The 19,702-nt window shown below is 39.6% G+C and overlaps 1 protein-coding gene across 4 annotated transcripts; it reads left to right on the top strand.

Moving 5' to 3' along the window:
• The first annotated feature begins 1,147 nt into the window (after positions 1–1,147).
• On the top strand, positions 1,148–17,872 carry rrbp1a (ribosome binding protein 1a). Of its 4 annotated transcripts, none has more exons than XM_074646517.1 (27): positions 1,148–1,361; positions 5,688–6,630; positions 8,382–8,536; positions 8,675–8,797; positions 9,328–9,480; positions 9,708–9,826; positions 10,013–10,166; positions 11,244–11,382; positions 11,538–11,719; positions 11,811–11,845; positions 11,935–12,010; positions 12,337–12,374; positions 12,493–12,574; positions 12,686–12,726; positions 12,825–12,903; positions 12,985–13,074; positions 13,193–13,279; positions 13,370–13,459; positions 13,543–13,635; positions 13,728–13,778; positions 13,878–13,958; positions 14,841–14,924; positions 15,153–15,230; positions 15,862–15,945; positions 16,047–16,145; positions 16,745–16,888; positions 17,343–17,872. In XM_074646517.1, exons 2-27 carry the CDS (start codon positions 5,706–5,708, stop codon positions 17,379–17,381), a joined length of 3,321 nt encoding a protein of 1,106 aa, XP_074502618.1. In that variant the 5' UTR covers positions 1,148–1,361; positions 5,688–5,705; the 3' UTR covers positions 17,382–17,872. The 4 variants fall into 4 exon arrangements, with proteins under 4 accessions (XP_074502618.1, XP_074502619.1, XP_074502617.1 ...); XM_074646516.1 differs by having other exon boundaries at positions 1,176–1,361; positions 12,982–13,074; XM_074646518.1 differs by lacking the exon at positions 15,153–15,230 and having other exon boundaries at positions 1,169–1,361; positions 12,982–13,074.
• The last annotated feature ends 1,830 nt before the right edge of the window (positions 17,873–19,702 follow it).

Raw genomic sequence — 19,702 nt, 5'->3', positions numbered from 1 at the left:
CCCCCGCGTCCTGCGACCGCGGCCAACACTGTTTAACCGACGTGCTTCACTAGATATAACTTTGCGGTTTTGGTGCTTCCGTGTAGTTTGTGTTGGAGTCTTGTCTGAACAGCGTAGCCACACGTGAGTGCGCATGGGACACCGACCCGGATTGATTTATACGTGTAAGAAGTTACAAACAGTCCCTTTAATGGAGTAGGCCTAAAAAACTGCAGTGTTCTCATTGAAAGGTACAAAGTATGACCTCTTAAAACAGCTAAAAACACTAAAGAAATGTTTAAAAAGATTTCCTTTGACACTTTTCTCGAGTAAACATTTTTATAGTTTGTAACAATTAAATATATTTATATCTATGTATTTATTGGTCACATTTTGTTTTAGGAAAGCAATGTTAGGAAAGCAAAGTTTAAGTCAAGCCTGATGTTGCCTTACACATAAATAATGATCCCAGTCATTTCCACACAATGAGGCATACAGCTTATTAATTAAACACTGGTATCGGTTTTGCTATCGTATCGGGACTGAAAAAGTTGGATCGGTGCATCCCTAGTTTGGATTTTGTTCCCATCCTTAAATTCATATTTACTAAGGTTGTTTTAAAGTTTAAGAAGTTTTTGTCTTAAGCCCCTTTCACGCATGCACTTAACTTTATTATATCTCTCATAATTTTAGCAGCATTCATCAAATATGAAAAAATGACAAGTCATTTTTGTGTGATAGTTCTGGTAATTTGCCTACACAGGATTTAGAAACCTTTCCATAACTAAATCACTTTTTTTAATCATATTTGCTCCAATCTTGCCTACTTCAGCTTTAATGAAGTATAGGCTTAAAAAAACTGCAGTGTTCTCATTGAAAGGTACAAAGTATGACCTCTTAAAACAGCTAAAAACACTAAATAAAATGGTTAAAAAAGATTTCCTTTGACACTTTTTCTTGAGTAAACGCGTTTATAGTTACTTTCCATTTTTTTAAAAACCCGTTTGTTTAACTAACTACATTAGTTTTAGATTGGACTACATTTTCATGTATGAAGACTACAATTCCCAGCATGCTCACTTCCGGGCTTGGAGTGTCATTCCAGCCAATCAGAAGCCTCGTAGGATTCCTGGCAGCTATGTGGGGCACGGGGCCAGCACGTCTAGCCAGCTCGAAGTGCCACGACTTCACAGCAGAGCACAGGATCCTCCAGCGGAGAGAAGAGGAGAAGGAAGAGCACTGGGAGAGAAGAGAAAGAGAGCTAGTTAGCTAGATAGATAGCTGGATAAATAGGTAGTCATTTCATCTAACAGTTACGAGTCAAAGCTGTCTCCTTTCCCCTTGAAGCAAGCAGAAGTAAAGGTCATCATCATCAGAGAGAGGTGAGTGGGAATGTTTTATTCATCAGAGCTAGCTTGGGAAGCTAACTACTGCTAACTCCTGAGCTAACTACTAGCACAGAAAGACAGTTAAAGTTATCTGAAATTATTCCTTCACAAGCTATTCGTTCACAGTTTTATTACAGCTTCTGGGGCTGCATTTTTGTAACATAAAACAACACTTTATGTACCATAATGTGCAGGGATGATAGCCAAGTTCATTGATTCATAGTGTTAGCTGCAATGCTAGCCTGGAAGAAGTCAGGATTGAAAGCATAAAAAAAATAATAGTTTTTGTTTTAATGCATATTTGCATTGATAATAGAGTGTCTCTAATGTTGCACACACTTTAGAGGATTTCTTTTTTTTTTTTTTTTTTTTTATATAAAGTTGTGGTCTCAGAATTGTGATTTTAGTTTGATATTAAATGAACTATCTTGGAAGTTATTGGAAGTGCTATATAAATAAATCCTTTATTATTCATTGGAATAACCTACAGGGGGTGCATTAGTACATGGAATAGTCTTCAGCTAAAATTAAAACTTGACTTTATTAAGCCATTAAATATGTAAATGCATAAAAATTACAATTACTTTTTGTTTTAATGCATGTTTGCATTGATAATGATGTAGTGGTGTAATGATGTAATGTTGCACACATTTTAGAGGCCTTTTTTAAGGTTGTGGTCTCAGTATTGTAATGTTTAGTTTGATATTAAATGAACTATCTTGGAAGTTTTGGAAGTGTTATATAAATACATGTAGGCCTATTATTTGATTATTATTATTATTATTATTATTATTATTATTATTATTCATTGGAATAACCTACAGTGCATTAGTACATGGAATAGGCTTCAGCTAAAATGAAAACCTATTGACTTTATTAAGCCATTTAATATGTAAATGCATACATTTTCTTTTCCTTCAATGACTTTCATTACTTTTTGTTTCAAACATACTGTAAAGCATGAGAAAATATAAATGCAAACTTAACACAAACGTGCAGACTTGTTTTATTACAGCTTCTGGGGGTGCAGTTTTGTAACATAAAAACACTATGTTCCATAATGTGCAGGGATGATAGCCAAGTTCATTGATTCATAGTGTTAGTTGCAATGCTAGATTGGAAGAAGTCATGATTGAAAGCATTTTTAAAAATTACTTTTTGTTTTAATACATATTTGCATTGATAACCATTTAGGGGTGTCTCTAATGTTGCATGCATTTTCAAGGCCTTTTTTTTTTTAAGTTGTGGTCTCAGTATTGTCATTTTTAGTTTGATATTAAATGATCTATCTTGGAAGTGTTTGTGTTAAAGTAAAGTATGGACCAAAAAAGTGTTTGTTTTAAGTTTGCATGTATATTTCTCATGCTTTACAGTATGTTTGAAACTACAAGTAATGAAAGTCATTAAAGGAAAATAAAATGTATGAATTTACATATTTAATGGCTTAATAAAATCAATAGGTTTCGTTTTTGCTGAAGACTATTCCTTGTACTAATGCACCCCCTGTAGGTATTCCAATGAATGAATGAATGAAAGCCATATTTTTTTGGACTTAAAAGGCTATAAATGTACATAACTGTTACACAAGTAAGTTTGATCTTATAGTCCTATCTCTCATGGACCTTGAAATGCACTTTCATCCTCAGAAAGTCAGTGTTCTTGAAGTCATATTTCTGAGTTTAATCTATGGTGGAAATGCACTGACGTGTGACCTCACAGATAAGCAGGCGGTACAAACTCTTTAGTTGTGGTCTCAGTATTGTAATTTTAGTTTGATATTAAATTAATAATGCACCCCCTGTAGGTACTCTAATTAATAATAATAATAATACATTTATTTATATAGCACTTCTCAAAACAGATGTCAAGAAGACAATAAAAGCAGATAATTAAAGTAATAGATATGGTAACTGCTAAAACTGAACATCACAGAACATATCAATAATAATAGAAGTGGTAAAATGGTATGACAAGTTGATCAAACAAATATACAGTATATATATATATAATATATATATACATATACATAAATGTGTATAAATGTACACATGCGTCCAGAAACATGTATACATACATATATTTATACCCTTCTACTTATAGGAATGCTATCCTAAAAAAAATGTGTTTTCAAAAGTTGAATGAATGAAAGCCAGATATTTTGGACTTAAAAGGCTATAAATGGACAATAACTGTTACACAAGTTAAGTTTCATCTTATAGTCCTATCTCTCATGGACCTTGAAATGCACTTTCATCCTCAGAAAGTCAGTTTTCTTGAAGTCATATTTCTGAGTTTAGTCTATGGTGGAGATGCACTGACGTGTGACATCACAGATAAGCAGGCGGTACAAACTTCCTCTTCACTTCTAGCGATTAGACCCTGCAATGAACAGGGACTCTGGACTCTTGTTTCGATCATGCTTAAATAGCTCAGCAGTTTTCCTGTACCGTGTCACAATGTTTTTTTTAAAACTGTAAAGCTCCACATTCATTTGCATTTATATATTTTCTGATGTGATACCATCCCTATCTATAATATAAGTTAGGCTATAACTGATAGTGCTGCAAGAATAAATCAAAGAAGGGGTTTTTAGTGTCCCTAAGCTGCTATCTACACTCAGCCAACTATCCTCCGAGAGCCTTAAAGCTGAAAGATCCTTTAAGGGATTTTTTTTTTACAGGGCAGGAAATGAACACTAACCACCAGCCAACTGCTGGACTTTTTTGCAGTTGCTGGCAATGTAGTGTTTGTCTGAAACCCTTTTTTCCTCTGTGGTTTGGATTACGGATGCACCGATACCAATACTGGATCGGATATCGGTGACAATGGGGACAATTGTTTATGTTTTATGTTTATATACTATACACATTATGAACTCTTATTTTAATTCCTGTTTGTGTTTTGACCAATTTGTTGCTGCATTAAACAACGTTTATTGTAATTCCTGTTAATTTTGAAGCTTTTTTACCAAGTTGCTGGTGTACGATTTATTATTTAAATAATAAATAACAATTAAATAAATTTATATCGATGTATTTATTGGTCACATTTTGTTGAACAAAGTTAGGAAAGCAATGTTTAAATCGAGCCTGCCTTACACATAAAAGAATGATCCTAGTCATTTCCACACAATGAGGCATACAGCTTATTAATTAACACTGGTATCGGTTTCGCTATCGTATCGGGACTGAAAAAGTCCGATCGGTGCATCCCTAGTTTGGATTTTTGTTCCCTGCCTTAAATTCATATTTACTAAGGTTGTTTTAAAGTGTAAGTAGTTTTTGTCTTAAGCCCATTTCACGCATGCACTTAACTTTATTATATCTCTCATAATTTTAGCAGCATTCATCAAATATGAAAAAATTGCAATGGTCATTTTTGTGTGATAGTTCTGGCAATTTGCCTACACAGGATTTAGTAACTTTTCCATCACTCTTTGTTGATGGCTGAACATGAACTACAGCAGGAACATTTACATAAATATGAGATAATAATATGAGAGATATGATGTTTGTATGTGTAAATAAAATAATCTTTATATTAACTATAATGCTTACTCCTCACACTCAAATGGACATTTTTGTGTTTGTTTTAAAAGATATTTTCGGTGTATAATGCAACCAAAACAATGTGGCTATTTGCTGATGAGTAAAATTACATTTTCATACAGTACCACTGTATTTTAGTTCACGTTGTGCCACCTTACCGCAGTAGTGTAATAATCCAAAATTATAAAAAGAATGTGCAAAGAAATGTAAACTGTTAAACATTTTATTTAATCGTATTTACTTTGGCTTAGTTTGTTTTCAGTGCTTGTACTTAACTCAGAAAGCTATTGAATCAGTCATTGTTTGAGATTTAACTATGAGGGTGAATTTGAGCTGCATGAACACATATGTTTTATCCGAGGTGGAAGTAAGTGGGTTTTGAGCAGCTGCTACTCGTCACACAGTTTGCTGATAAGATTTGCTGGTGTGTATTATGCAGCCAGCCTCAATGCACAAGTTTAAGGGGATAACAGTGACACCTTGAGGCTTTTGAAAGGAAAGGCTGTGGTGGTTTTCCAGACAGCATTAATCATAGTTCTATCTCATCAGCTGCTCTGTTAATACAGCTGTCAGTTCAGGTTCATTTTGCCTAGGCATATATAATACTGGTGGTGATATTACAGTTTTGACTTACTTATTATTAATAAGTATGTGAACTTCTTTCTCCCCTCGTTACAAATCTCTGGTCTTTCATTGTCCACAGCAAGTAGTTTCTTTAGAAAAACATTATTTTTTGTTAACTGTTTTAACAAGTCTGCCGCTCTCTTTTTAGGTCATCTGAAATTGAACAATGGATATCTACGACCCCCAGACCCTTGGGATAATGGTGTTTGGTGGTTTCATGGTAATCTCTGCTCTCGGGATTGCTCTTGTCTCCACCTTCTCCATGAAGGAGACCTCTTATGAGGAGGCCCTGGCTAAACAGCGCAGGGAGTTGGGTAAGATACAGTCAACTCGCTCTGACAAAAAGAAGAAGGACAAAGTGTCTGAGAAGAAGGGCCGTGGGAAGAAGAAAGAAGAAAAGCCCAATGGAAAGATCCCAGAGCCTGAGAAACTTGAAGAGGAAGTTGAAGCTGATGAAGTCATTGAGGCTGCCGCTGCCCCAGTTGTAGCTGCTGCTCCTGTACCTGAACCTGAACCTGTCCCTGCTCCTGAGGTTAAGCCAGCTGCAGCGCCGGCACCAGCAGACACCCAGCCAAAGCCTGCTGCTGAACCAAGCCCTCCTCTTGCTGAGCCCTCACCTGCACCCTCACCGAAAGAGAAAAAGAAGAAGAAGGTGGCTAAGGTCGAGCCGGCCTCTACCCAAACAGCCCCACTACTGGCTGCCCCTGCAGCAGTCAAGACCTCCGCAGTCCCTGCACCAACCCAGGCCCTCGCGTCTGCCCCGACTAAAGCAACCGCTCCATCCACTGCATCTGCCCCAGCCAAGACTGCCCCTGCATCAGCCAAGACTGCCCCTGCATCAGCCAAGTCTGCTCCTGCATCGGCTAAGTCTGCCCCCGCGCCCGCCAAAGCCGCTGCAGCCCCGGCCAAGTCTGCTACAGCCCCCGCCAAGTCTTCACCTGCTCCATCCAAGACTGCCCCAGTGCTGGAAGCTGTCACTAAAGACGTCCCAGTGATGGCCGTGCCCCCAGTGGGATCTCAGCAGGCTCCTGCTGTTATAGGAAAAGTACAGGAGCCCAAGAAGAAGGCCTCCAAGAAGAAGACTGAGCCTGGTAAGCAGATAAGTTTCAGAGATATCCATTTATCATTTTGCAGTTGGAACTGTACATTTCATCTTAGAAAAATTAAAATAAGATGTTTCATGTTCTAGTTCTATAGTTTAGAAGTGGTTATTAGAGATGACAGTTTCCAAAGTGTTGAAATCACTTGATTATCACACAGATAATCTCATCATGGGAAGAGAATAATACAGATGGCTCATCAGTCTTAAGGATCCTGTCTGTATTGTGCATGATGAAGGCTCTGAAGGGTATCAATCACATAATCTGCAGTTTCGAGTGTGGCCACTATGCCAAAAGGGCAGCACAGCTGTCTTTCCCTCTGTCAAATTTCAATATTCTTACACTGATTTATAGGGCTTTTCAAACAAATAACCATTTTTTTAAATTGTAAAAGCTGCCTGATGGTTGGTCTGCACTGATGGAGGACTGCCGTTATTATGCTCGACGTGTAGCAGGGTTATTATAGTAAACTAAAACTGAAACTAAAATGAAAATAAGCAGTAAAAAATATTTTTAGTAAACAAACAAAATAAAAACGATATCCTTTTTAAGAAAAACTAAGCTGAAACTGTATTGTCTGGGTAAAAATCTAATAAGTACAAATTCATTTCAGTTTTATTTATTATTTTAGCTATAATGTGGAAAAAAAGGAGACGGTGAATTTCCGTCAACTCGCGTGACATTGAACCACAGAAATTGAACAGACTTGACATTCCAAGAGATGATGCGATGCTGCAGTTGCTTCACTAAATTAGAGAAAAGATTAAACAATATAGCCATTCCTACACAGTTCTCCAACCATGTGTTTTGTCTGTATATGTAGCTACATACTTCTGAGACATTATACCTGGCCCTAACAAAAAAAAACTACTGTAAAACTAAATATATTAAAATAAAACTACACCTTTCTGAAAAACTAAAACTAGCAAACACACTCTGAAGACTAACTAAAACTAAAATGAAATTGAAATGTCAAAACTAAAATAGAATTATAACTAATTGAAAATGTCAAACTATTATACTCTTCATGTAGTCTGGACCTTGGTAGTGTCCACATTAGTGCTACACTTGCCCACAAACCCTTCTCTGCACATCAAGGATCAAATCCACTGTAGTCTATCAATACGTTGTTACACTAGAACCGCCATTGTTAAATTAGCCTTCTCCTTTGAAGTGAAAATGGTTGTCTAGGAAGGAACTACATTAGCCCTAACACTGGAGATAGCACTTGAGTGTTTGGAGGTGGAGTGGTGGCATGTCTGTACAGTTGAGTTACACATGCATACACTCAGGATCTAAGGCAGTAATACCCTGTCAGTACTGATGAACTTCCAGCTGTGTACCCGTGGAAAGTAGTGCCAATGCCAGTTGTGGGTAATGTCTGGCACTCCGCTCTGGAGGGCATAGAGCACGTCAGCCTGTCCAAACACCACTGCCCTGTTTTGTTAGCTGACAAAGGCTCTCAGTGCCCTGACAATGGGTAGGGAGGGGAGTGGGGTTCTCCCTTGCCTGAGGCTTGTCTCCGCCTGGTGCCACAGTGCCCCATCGCTTTGCCATCCGAAGCTGCCCAGCACCCCAGACCCAAAGGACAAGTCGCAACCTTGTCCTTTTCCTGAGGCAGTGTGGGAATTCAGACTTCACCGTAACAGCCTAATGAGCTTTAAAACTATCTGCCTTTTTTTTTTGTTTTAAACATAAAACAACCTCTGAATTTATCTTACATGAAATGTTTTCCTCTTTAGTGGCAGCGGTGGATTCTGCTGATGCTCCTCTGTACCTGCCCTACAAGGCTCTGGTGTCCACTATCAGTAGCATGGTGTTCAGTGAGGGAGAGGCTCACAGGCTCATCGAGATCCTGTCTGAGAAAGTCGGCATCATTCAGGACGCCTGGCACACGGTAATGGACACAGCAGTCAGTGATGATAAAGGAAAAGACACCTGTTAAACTCGCTGGAGTGTACAGGCACTTGATAGTTCACTGAATGGGACTTGTAGGGAGACTCACTTTATTTTTGCTGTCTTTCTGTGTTTTCAGGCCACTCAGAAAGGAGACCCCATTGCCATGCTGAAGAAACAACTGGAGGAGAGGGAGAAACAGCTGGCGGCAGAGCAAGAGGATGCTACTGCGGCAAAGAACCGTCTCAGAGAACTTACCAAGGTTAGACGTACAAGTGTCTCTCACATCTGTAAAGCTGCAGAGGGTGCCATACTCCTGCCACAACACATCATCTGGTCTATAGCCATGCTGGCATCCCTTTGAGACTCTTAATACGCATAGCATGAAAAAATAATATTCTAGTTAGGCAAAAAGTGTAGTTTGGCCTGAAGGTGGCAGCGGAGGGAAACGCCATGTCATTGAACATGAACAACATTTGGATTGCAGTCCTCTTTATCTTTTGTCCTGAAGGTGGCACTAGAGGAAAGTTAACAAGGTGACTGTAATACACAGGCCACATCTATTAAGAAGCATTAAGGGGCTCACTCAATTTCAATGTTAAGTATCTCATGTATTATCTATGTCAGCCTATGGGTGGCAGTACATGAAAGGGTCTATTGTTCACAGAAGCATTTTTTACATTTATGTGTCATCATGTTGGCACTAGAGGAAACAATATCTGAAATGGCTCTTTCTTTGCTTTTTAGCCACAGACACAATGCACTGAATCTGAATTTGATCTGGTTTTTCAGGAGCTGTCTGCTGAGAAGTCCAAGGTGACCAGTGTGGAGACGAGGCTGAGTTCCCAGCTGAGTAAGAGGGAGCAAGAAATGATCGCTCTGCAAGCACGCATGCAGGCCAGTTACCAGGACCATGTAGCACAGACCCAGGGGCTCAATGCAAAGGTCAGTTCTCTCATACACAAATGCTACAGTTTCTTAATTCAGATGAGTACATTTGAGTTTGCTTTTTTCCCTTTTATTGCCGTCCTGGCTTCTATTTGGAAATGAAAATGCATTTTGCCCTCTTTTATAATTTAGTTGTCTTGACGATGATTTAGAGCAGCTGTCCAAGATGTGAGAGTCCAACATGGCTGGTTTAACTTTTAAAAAACTTTAAAATAATTTTACAGATCGTCAGCCTGCAGGACCAGCTGGAAAAGGGCCCCAATGCCCAGCTGGCTCGTCTACAGCAGGAGAACTCCATTCTCCGTGACGCCCTCAACCAAGCCACTAGTCAGGCTGAGAGCAAGTGAGTGTTTCCCTGTAACAGTAAATGAGAAACCCATAGTGACTTGCATTTTACCTGTTACTACTGATACTAATTAAAGTGATAATTACAGTACAGTGTGTACAAATTCAAAGGCTCATATGTTTATGAGACAATTGTCCTGACTCTCCCTGTGTCTCTCCTCTGTGTCTTTCATTCTGTCCTCAGGCAAAATGCGGAGCTGGCCAAGTTGCGTCAGGAATGCACCAAGTTAACCAAGGATCTCGGAGAGAAGACAGAAGCTCTGCTTGCTGATGACCACGTCAGGAAAGGGCTGGAAGCCAAGGTCTCCACTACAGAGAAGCAGCTCTCCCTGCTGCAGGTTGGCCTGGCCTGTGGGAACACCACATCATCTCTATTATGAATTACGTCGGACGCGATCAAGTTTCCACACGGAAACAAATTTATTCCATCTTTTTTGCTGTTTCTTGTTGGAGCAGCCAGTTAATCACAGCATCTCTTCAAAAAGCAAGCGTAGACCTTTCCCACCTTTACACCAACCCTCTAATGTTGTTGAAGTTTAATTGCCTTGTAATCACGTAGCCGAGGGCTGGGCTGGAATGTAGCCACACGATAATGGGGCTGCAGGGAAAATGTGTCTCAGCAGCACCAGCTGGAATGTGTGCGTGTCTGAGCACCTCAAGCCGTCTGTAAACGGGCTGTGAAAGACCAGGATCGGTCTTCTGGTATTTACGACACATGACTTACATCCCTGTCTTACATTATCTGTTAATTTGCTGTTCTATATATATATAAATATACCATCAGCCAACACAGTCACTCACTGACGGAATGCTGTTGGTTTGAACTATTACGGGTTACGTGGAGCAAGTGAGTCGGCACGTCCTGACAGTCAAGTGTGCATTCAGTTAAATCATTTGCTAACAGTTTAAGGTCTTCAAACATGTTATGCAATAGCTCAGGCTGTCAGTCAATATACAGTAGACAAATAATGCATCATTTCTAATTTCTTTGACTTGAGATGAGTTTCGCTCCTCGTGTGAAATGTGTTGTTGGACTATCAGCCTTCTGTTGTCATCAACTATCAATGAACTGCTTTGTCATAGAAGCACAGGCAGGCTAATCATCTATAATTCCCTTCCTGTTCAAAGAACTTCTTACAAGACACTTCCTTTAAAAAAAAAATTAAAAAAAAATCCCAAACATATTCTTGATAAAATGTCAATTTTAATTTTCTTGTTACTCAACCTCAAACCAAATTATATTGTGATTGTGGATTATCTGTGAATATTCTATTTAATCTTTTTCTCTGAATGTGTCGCAATATATTTCAACAGAAAAGCACTGATATAGTGAATCAATGCTGTCAAGTAAGATTATTTTGTGAATCTTTGCCGCCCCCTGCTGTTTGACACATCTTCATCAATGTTGTTGTCAGGCCAGCCATGGTGAGAGTGAGCAGGCGTTGCAGAGGAGATTGGAGGAGGTGTGCGAGGAGCTCAGAGCCACACAGAGTAGAACCAACAGCCTGCAGGCCTCTTTGGACAATGCCCAGCAGGACAACAGCGCAATCGCAGGTAAGAGAATGGAGGAGCGATGTCTAAATGGTTACCAGGTGTCAAGGCTTAGGAGTTGGCATCTTGATGGTGAAAAAGAAACATGAGAACCAGTGGCTATATCACAGAATATAAAATATGGATCAAGTTGTGAGTGCTGTGATTTGTCCCGGCAGAGGTTCAGGTGCGTATTGGGGGACTGGAGGCTGAGATCACTGAGCGCTCTGCTCAGGTGGAAGCGCTCACCGCCCAGCTGGAGGAGACACAGGCAGAGAAAAGCCAGCTCGTGCAGCAGGTGGCCTCCATCAACTCACTGCTGGAGGCCAATCAGACCAAAAAAGAGGAGGATAACGATCAGGTAGGACAATACTCTCTCATTTCTGAAATAGCCACAGACGCTTGACCACGCAGTCACCCCTAAGGATGTTTTGTTATGTCTGATTCGACAGGTGAATGCTGCAGAGGTGGAACAGCTAAAGCTCAGGTAAGTGTGTGAGCCTCCTTTCTTCAGAGCCAACATCATATCCAGAGCTGTTCCTTGTATTGATTGAAATGCTCTGCCCCCCTCTGCAGCCTTCAGGAGAGAGACAACCAGTTGAACACTCTTCAAGAGGAACTGAAGCAACTGCAGGTGAAGCAGGAAGCTGCTGTAAGTGTTTCAAACATCGGTTGTTGGATCTACTATCAAATAAAATCACTTCTCCATTATTCAGGAGAAATATATATATTTTTAGGGCTGTCAATCGATTAAATAGTTAATCATTATTAATCGTAGTATTTAATACTCTTATCAACATGGGAGTGGGCAAATATGCTTGCTTTATGCAAATGTATGTATATATTTATTATTGGAAATCAATTAACAACACAAAACCCCGTTATTATCGTGTTAACTTTATCAGCCCTAATATTTTTTTAATCATCCAAATCTGCAGAGTGGCACTGCTAATCCCAAATAATCTATTGTTTTAACAGGAGAACACTATTGTTGGGCTAGAGCAAAGAAATAAGAGGTATGGTGTTTTTTTTACTATCCATGTATTTGACTCAAATCTTAATGTATTTTCCACACTGTTGCTCTTTGCTTATTTATAGCTAATCCGAATTGTGTCCCTTTTTCTTTTTTTTTAGTGAGGATGCCGGCCTCATCACATCGCTTCAGGATGAGCTTAAAAACCTCAAAGAAGAAATGGTGCAACTTAACAGCACACCAGTAAGTGTGCTTCTCGATGTGTTGCTCGATTCTTCCTCTAGAGCTGCCCTGGAGAACAGAAAAAAAAATGATCTCAGTGAGTGACTCATTTGCATGTCCATTCTGTTTCAGCAACCAGATAGCTCCACAGAGCTGGAACTACTAAAGAGCAGGTAAAATAATCTTGTTGAATGAAAAAAAGATCAGTCTCACATATTGTCAGGTCTGTTGTAGATATCAGTTTTGACTATGTTGTGTTTTTTTTGGCTAGCATGACTGAGAAGGATGCCCTTGTCTCATCGCTACAAGAGGAGCTGAGAGAAGTGAGAGAAAGGACGACCACTGATGCGGTAAGGCTCTCTTTACACACTCAATTGAGCCGGTTTTCCTCTTAATCACCTTCCTGATTATGACATCGGTTGTTTTAGCAGAGCGTTACGGCGGAACTGACAGCTTTTCAATCTGAAACCAAAGAAGCTCTCCAGACGCTCTTCCCACAGATACCCGTAGAGACGGAGCAGGTAGGAAAAACACATTTCTCAAGAGGATTTGCTGAATGATCTTTTATTCTGACGGTCATTATTCTTGCATTATAATGTGCACATGAATGATTTATGTCTGCTTTTTCTCCTCACTTAGTCCAAATGGTTACAAGTATTTACGCAGAAAGCTCAGGAAGCTCTCAGCCAACAGAGCCAGGAGTCTCAGTCAAGCACAGCGTCGCCTGTAAGCCACAATTTTATACACTTGCTTAGGATATCCTGGTTTGAATTAGCCCAGCAGAAGACGTTCTGAATGTGTTTGTCCTCGTCTCAGGAGCTGCTGGAGAAACTGAAGGAGGCCGAGGAGAGCCATGGCTCACTGCAGGCTGAATGTGACCAGTACAGGATAGTCCTGGCTGAAACAGTAAGTGATTGGGGAAACTGAGTCCTGTGAATATGGGGTAAATTTTCTACAGCTCATTTAATCCCGTTTCCCTTCTCCTTTAGGAAGGAATGCTGAAACATCTGCAGATGAGTGTGGAGGAGGAAGAGGTGGTATGGAAGTCCAAGATGGCTGACTCAGAGGAACAGCTGAGGGTGGTAAGTTATAAGACCTCCTTGAAATCAATAAGAGTTTTTTCACCATGTGTGGGTACCCCTTCCTCACAATAGTCCCTCTCACACATTACCAGGCTTCGGAGAAGGTCAGCAAGCTGGAGGCAGAAAACCAAAGTGCAGAGCAGGTGAGGATTTTTCCCCGCACACAGTTTAAATTGATGTAAGCTAGCAGGTTAGAAATGTGTGCGGCTACGTAAACCAGTTTATTTTGGTTCTCCCTGCAGTTGAAGGAGCAGATGATGCTTTTGGAAGCCCAGCTGGAGAAGCAGTCAGACAACCAGGGGACCTCAGAGGAGATGGAGCAGGTTAGTGTTGTAGTTTTATTAGATCTGTCAATCGATCACAAATTAATCACACATTTTTATCTGTTTAAAATGTAGCTTAAAGGGAGATTTGTCAAGTATTTAGTACTCTTATCAACATGGGAGTGGGCTTGCTTTATGCAAAAGTATGTATGTATTTATTATTGGAAATCATTAACAACACAAAACAATGACAAATATTGTCAGGAAACCCTCACAGGTACTGCATTTAGCATACAATCATAACATGGCAAACTCAAGCCCAACAGGCAACAACAACTGTCAGTGTGCTGACTATGACTTATAAATCATAAAGTGGGCATGTCTGTAAAGGGGAGACTCGTCGGTACCCATAGAACCCATTTTCATTCTTGATATTCATATCATGAGGTCAGAGGTCAAGGGACCCCTTTGAAAATGAAATTGAAAATGTAGCATAAGTTTGGAGCGTTATTTAACCTCCTTTGCGACAAGCTAGTATGAAATGGTTCGTACCAATGACTTCACTCTGAGCCCACTACAATCTAAAAATCCTAAATTGTGGTAATGTTTGACAGCCCTAATTTCTATGAGCAAGTTCCCCTATTAAGGAGGTGGCCTTGTATATTATTTGCATTTTTAATTTTCTTGCATTTCAAACATTTTTACTCCAACATTATTTCAGGGTAATTTTCCACCTTTTTATTGATTTAATAATATTGTCTTTTAAAGTTTTGTTTAATTAATGAAAAATTATTGAAATACCAAAAGAATTAGCAATCTACACTTGATTTAACTCTGTGTGGGGGTTGTTTTTATGAAATCCTAGGTATCAACCTCTCGTGATGCTTTTAAAACTAAACCTGTCTGACATCTGTTCATGTCTCCGCTGTACTCTGTGTTCAGCTGAAGCTGCAGCTGTCGGAGTATCAGAGCCAGCTGGATTTGGCCCAGAAGGAGGCCCAGGCGCACAAGGAGGAGCTTGCACAGGTGACTTTACTGACATAACATACTTCCCCGTCATCCAGGCGACAATATTTACACAGTCATTCCTCAGTGTAACTGAGGTGAGAGGGGAGACATGTTATTTATGAGATGTCAAGGAATTTGTGGAAATGCCTCTTTAACCTACACAACCATCAAGGTGTCGGTGACGTGTGACACAAAGGGGATTCACGGACGGGAGTTTATGTAACCAGTGCCGGCTTCCTGTTTCAGGTCACAGAGCAGCTGGGCGAGATCACGATGCGGGTTCAGCGAGAACAGAATGGCCCAGCTGAGGCTCAACCCAGTCAGGTCAGGGTGCAAAGATCACAGGGCACCCTTCACTTCCTGTCAGAGAGTACTGGACAGTGACTAGGACACTTCTTCTAAGATCTAAGATTTGTTTTTACTTTACTTCTCAAATGAGCCTCAATTTAGTATAAAATCCCAAAGATAAGTTATGGATTTGTTACTCTGTAATTCTTCTTCTTTGTGATCTGGCTCAACACGTCATCAAACCCGTGTTCTGAATCGAGGATGTGGCCACAGTACACAGATACTGAGTGACGCATGACACTGGCAAAAAGCCGTATTTCCAGTCTGTCCAGTATTCCTCTGACACACCTCTAACCACTGTTTGCACTGACTGAGTGGAAATAACTCTAACCTAACCTCTCTGACTCTAACCTCTGCTTCTCTCACCTTTTTCAGCATGCTCACTCCTCCTTTTGTTTTCAGATATTTGTTTGTACGATTCTTAACATCAACAGAAAGTTTGTGTTTGACTTTCACCTGAGAGGCAACTAACTTGGCACACAGGTCGAGCAGCTTTTGTGCGTGTGGGTGTGTCGTGCTGCTGCTTTGTCACAAGAATGATCCCACAGACAAGGATGTGTAGGCCATTTGTCTGTGCGAGTGATATTTATTGTTTGTCTTCGTTCAGTTCCAGAACGAGTTGAGTCAGACGACTGAGAAGCTGCACGGGGAAGCGGCTCAGAGACAGCAGCTTTCTGAAGAATTTCAGCAGGTAGCGGCCATTGTTGATGCACCCTTTTTAAATCGTGTCATGCCAGAGGGTGACTAGTAAACTCCCAGTGGATAACATCAGTGTGTGTTGTCAACTTCTAGGCCCAGAAGACTATAACAGAACTTCAGGCTCAGTTGGATCTTCTGAACGTTTCTGCAGAGTCACCACAAGCTGACACAGAAGATGTTGCGCAGCTCAAGGTGCGGTAACAAAACGTCACCCAGAATCCAAACGTTAACTGTGATTAATGCTTTTATTTTTATGAATCTCATAACTTGCAGAGTATCTCAGATTGACAGGCGGTCCCGGGAACGAAACGTACACATCGGCTTCATAGTTTAACACTGTGATTCAATAATGTATTGGAAGTTGTCATTGAACAGAGCTTTTATTTCCTCCAGCAGTTTTGAAGTCTCTAAAGCACTTGTCCTCAATTATTTTACAATTATTTTTTTGCTAAGAGACAACTCAACAAATTAGCTTACAATATGTATTTATCACACACAAAAATACATGTCAGTGTATTATGGATGGTTTAACAGCAGACGTTGATCTGGCACATTATAATTGTGCGGCAGCAATTCAAATGACCTGAGTAGTGTCCGAAAGTGTGTTTTCATTTTGCCATTGAACTCAATATATAGTCCTCTACATAGAACACCCTAGATAGTGAGTAGGGAGTAATGAATGATTTCGGACACAGCCCATGTGTTATTTATTTAATATTGAACACTTTAGATCTCCATATTGAGTCTCCCCTTTGCTCGGTGCTTTGAAGTAATGTTTGCTGTTGGAACAGGAGCGCCTGGAGAAGGAGAAGAAGCTGTCCAAAGACCTGGGCCAGGCAGCCACCAAGCTTCAGCAGCTTCTCAAAGCCACTCAGGAGCAGCTGACCAAAGAGAGAGACACAGTGAGAACACTACAGGAGCACCTGGAAGGAAAGGTGAAACAACCAATGTGGAAAGACGAGGGCTGTCAGAGTTAACCCGATAACAACACGTTAAGGCAAATTTGTTTGAACACCATTAATTTATTTAACGCTTTAACTTAATCGATCTTTCACAGGTTGTAGCGGGCTCAGTTTTAAAATTAGTGAAGATACTGGCATCATATGAAAGTAGAACAACTAAAGAATCCAGTGGTACCAACCATGTCATACTAGCTCGTGCCCACTTAATGATAATCACATGTTGTTTTGGTCAAGTCAGCACACTGACACACTGACATCGGAGTATTAGATACTTGACAAATCTAAAAACGTGTGATTTATTTGCGATTAATCGCGATTAAATATTTTAATCGATCGACAGCCCTAGGTAAGACTACACATAAACACTGGTAAGTTCAAATTGTCTTAGTATGCTTGTCAATTCTGACTCTATATTTCTGTTTTCAAGGGAGAATACGTGGAGCTGAAGGAAGGAACATCCGTCTGAGAGGAAATTGACCGCAGACACTACAACAAAAAAACTGCCAAATATGCCTTATGATTACCATAGTTATGCATTCCAAAACTATTTCTTTCTTGTACTGTAGTTTGATTGCATTTGTTGCAACTGTAGGAATCAAATGTATGATATTATGAGCATTTTCAAAGTAAGATCAGTGGAGATGATCCTGCTACAATCTTTATTGAAACCCACATTCCATCAACAATTCTGGCTATGTCAGAAGTTATTTATCCCCCTGCCTTATATTCCAGACATTTCCCCATAGTTCAGTGTTAAAAAGGGAAACCGATTGTACGTCAAACGTACATCAACCTGTGCAATTACTTTGTATGTCTTTTCTATGTGGTTGAATGATGGGAACATTTTTATGGTTCAGTGTTTCATTACCTTTTGGGCCTGCTTTCCTCTGTAGCCGGCTGCCAATTACACGCATCAAATTTGTATGAATGAATAAACTACAGTGTAGCTCTATATAATTCCTGTTCAGTGTCTGTGTCGCAAGTTACTGTAAAAGTTGGTCACTGTGTATTTTGACATAGTTTCAGATCCGGTGTGAATCAATCAAATGGGAAATCTGCAAGTATGCACATACTGTACTACTGTACATCTGACTCATGACACTTAAAGGGGAACTATGTCCATTTTCAAAAAACATTTTTTAGGCGTTCCAGCCGACAGGATGGCACAGATGATCAAGGCAGCACCTTTCTGCCTTGTTAGCATTGTGACCCACACAGACCTCTGCTAGCAAACAAACGTTACCTGTCTCGGAGCTTTCAAATAAATCTTTATTGACGGGACGTGTTTTTTTTTTTTTTTTTCTATTTTACACGTACAGTATAAAGGTCGTGGCTGACGATCGGACCGTACAGTGTGAGCACATAAACCCTGAGCTTTGGCTTTACATCGCAAACAATCTACTCGTACAGTATGAGTAGGAGTTACACAACATTTCTAAAATCGTAGTGTATGCCCAGCCTAATAGATTGACTTTTTTTCTTTTTTGGAAAGACCGATGTGCTTATTCACTTTCTTCGCACGAGTCAAATAAGAAGATAGCCAGATGACCAGGTTTTAAGGTGTAGCTTGGTTTAAACTAAACACTGAAAGTGATGCTGTCAATAATAAACTTGTATATTGGAAATATAGTAAAATCTTATGGGACTATAAAAATGTTTTTTAACAAACAGGATAGCTTTAGTTTTTAGTTAATGAAATTTGCAGTTGAATCAAATTATTTAATTTGGGTATAAAAAAAGAACATTTGATGGTTCCACAAAATCAGTCTACCATTCATCGTCTATGAAGCAACTCCAGACTTTATACCCGATGACATCACAAGTTTGAGACAATTATTTCTCGTGTTTCTGGCTTTGAGAGAGAGCTGCAGCTCATGTTCACAAATATTGATTGAACTTTACTAAACCATGGAAATAACATATTGGATTTCTTAATTTAGGTGGTGTTCCCCTTTAAAGATTTAACACAGCTGGCTCAGGCGGACTATTAAAACTTAAACCACCCTGCCAGGGTGAAAAGCTGTTGCAGCTCTTCTGTGTAGAGATCAGTCTTTGGTTTCTTACAGGAAGTATTACTGCGTGGCAGCAAGATTGAGAGTTATAAATTCATTGTAGCTTAAAGTAAACGAAAGTTAGCTTCTGTAAAAAAAATAAATAAATAAAAAATAAATAAATGTAGTAATAGCTAGGCATTCGCTGCTGTGGGTTTTATGCCTCTTCAGGCACTGTATATTATTAATTTTTTTTTTTGTTATGTTGTATAGTCTTAATTGTGCAAAACAAATCAATACGTCACGACGCAAAGCATCACGGGATACCAGACTGGTTGCTAGCCAACAGTAACCATGGAAGCAGTAACCGGCGCCCTTTATCGTTTATTTTAAAATGTCACAAAAGTGTATATTATTATTATTGTGGTGCTATGTAACAATAATAAAGCATTCGCTGCTGTTGTTTTTATGTAAAAAAAAAAAAAAAGTCAAATTAAAAAAAGTAAACGAAAGTTAGCTCCTCTAAAAAAACAAAAAAAAACAAATAAATAAATAAATACATAAAAGTAACAATAGCAAAGCATTCGCTGCTGTGTTTTTTTTGCCTCTTCCTGCACTGTATATTATTCATTTATTTATTTTGACACAGTGAGGTTCAGGTTGCATTAATTGTTACAGACACAAGGAAGTATATTACAAAATGGAGTTGGTTAACAACAACAGCCACGTATGGGATTGTTACGGGCATGAGCTCTATCATCCTCCCCTCCCCCCATCAACACACCCTCACTACTAG

This window comes from Sebastes fasciatus, chromosome 9 (genome assembly GCF_043250625.1).
Source record: "Sebastes fasciatus isolate fSebFas1 chromosome 9, fSebFas1.pri, whole genome shotgun sequence".
In the NCBI taxonomy this organism is placed as follows: Eukaryota; Metazoa; Chordata; class Actinopteri; order Perciformes; family Sebastidae; genus Sebastes; species Sebastes fasciatus.
Note: the sequence above shows the minus strand (reverse complement) of the source record. Positions and strands in the feature narration are given on the sequence as shown.

Coding starts and splice junctions, on each gene's coding strand:
- rrbp1a (XM_074646516.1), top strand. CDS start 5,706: ATGGATATCTACGACCCCCAGACCCTTGGGATAATGGTGTTTGGTGGT. Junction 13,075..13,192: donor TACCCGTAGAGACGGAGCAG/GTAGGAAAAACA, acceptor CTCCTCACTTAG/TCCAAATGGTTACAAGTATT. Junction 15,946..16,046: donor TTTCTGAAGAATTTCAGCAG/GTAGCGGCCATT, acceptor GTCAACTTCTAG/GCCCAGAAGACTATAACAGA.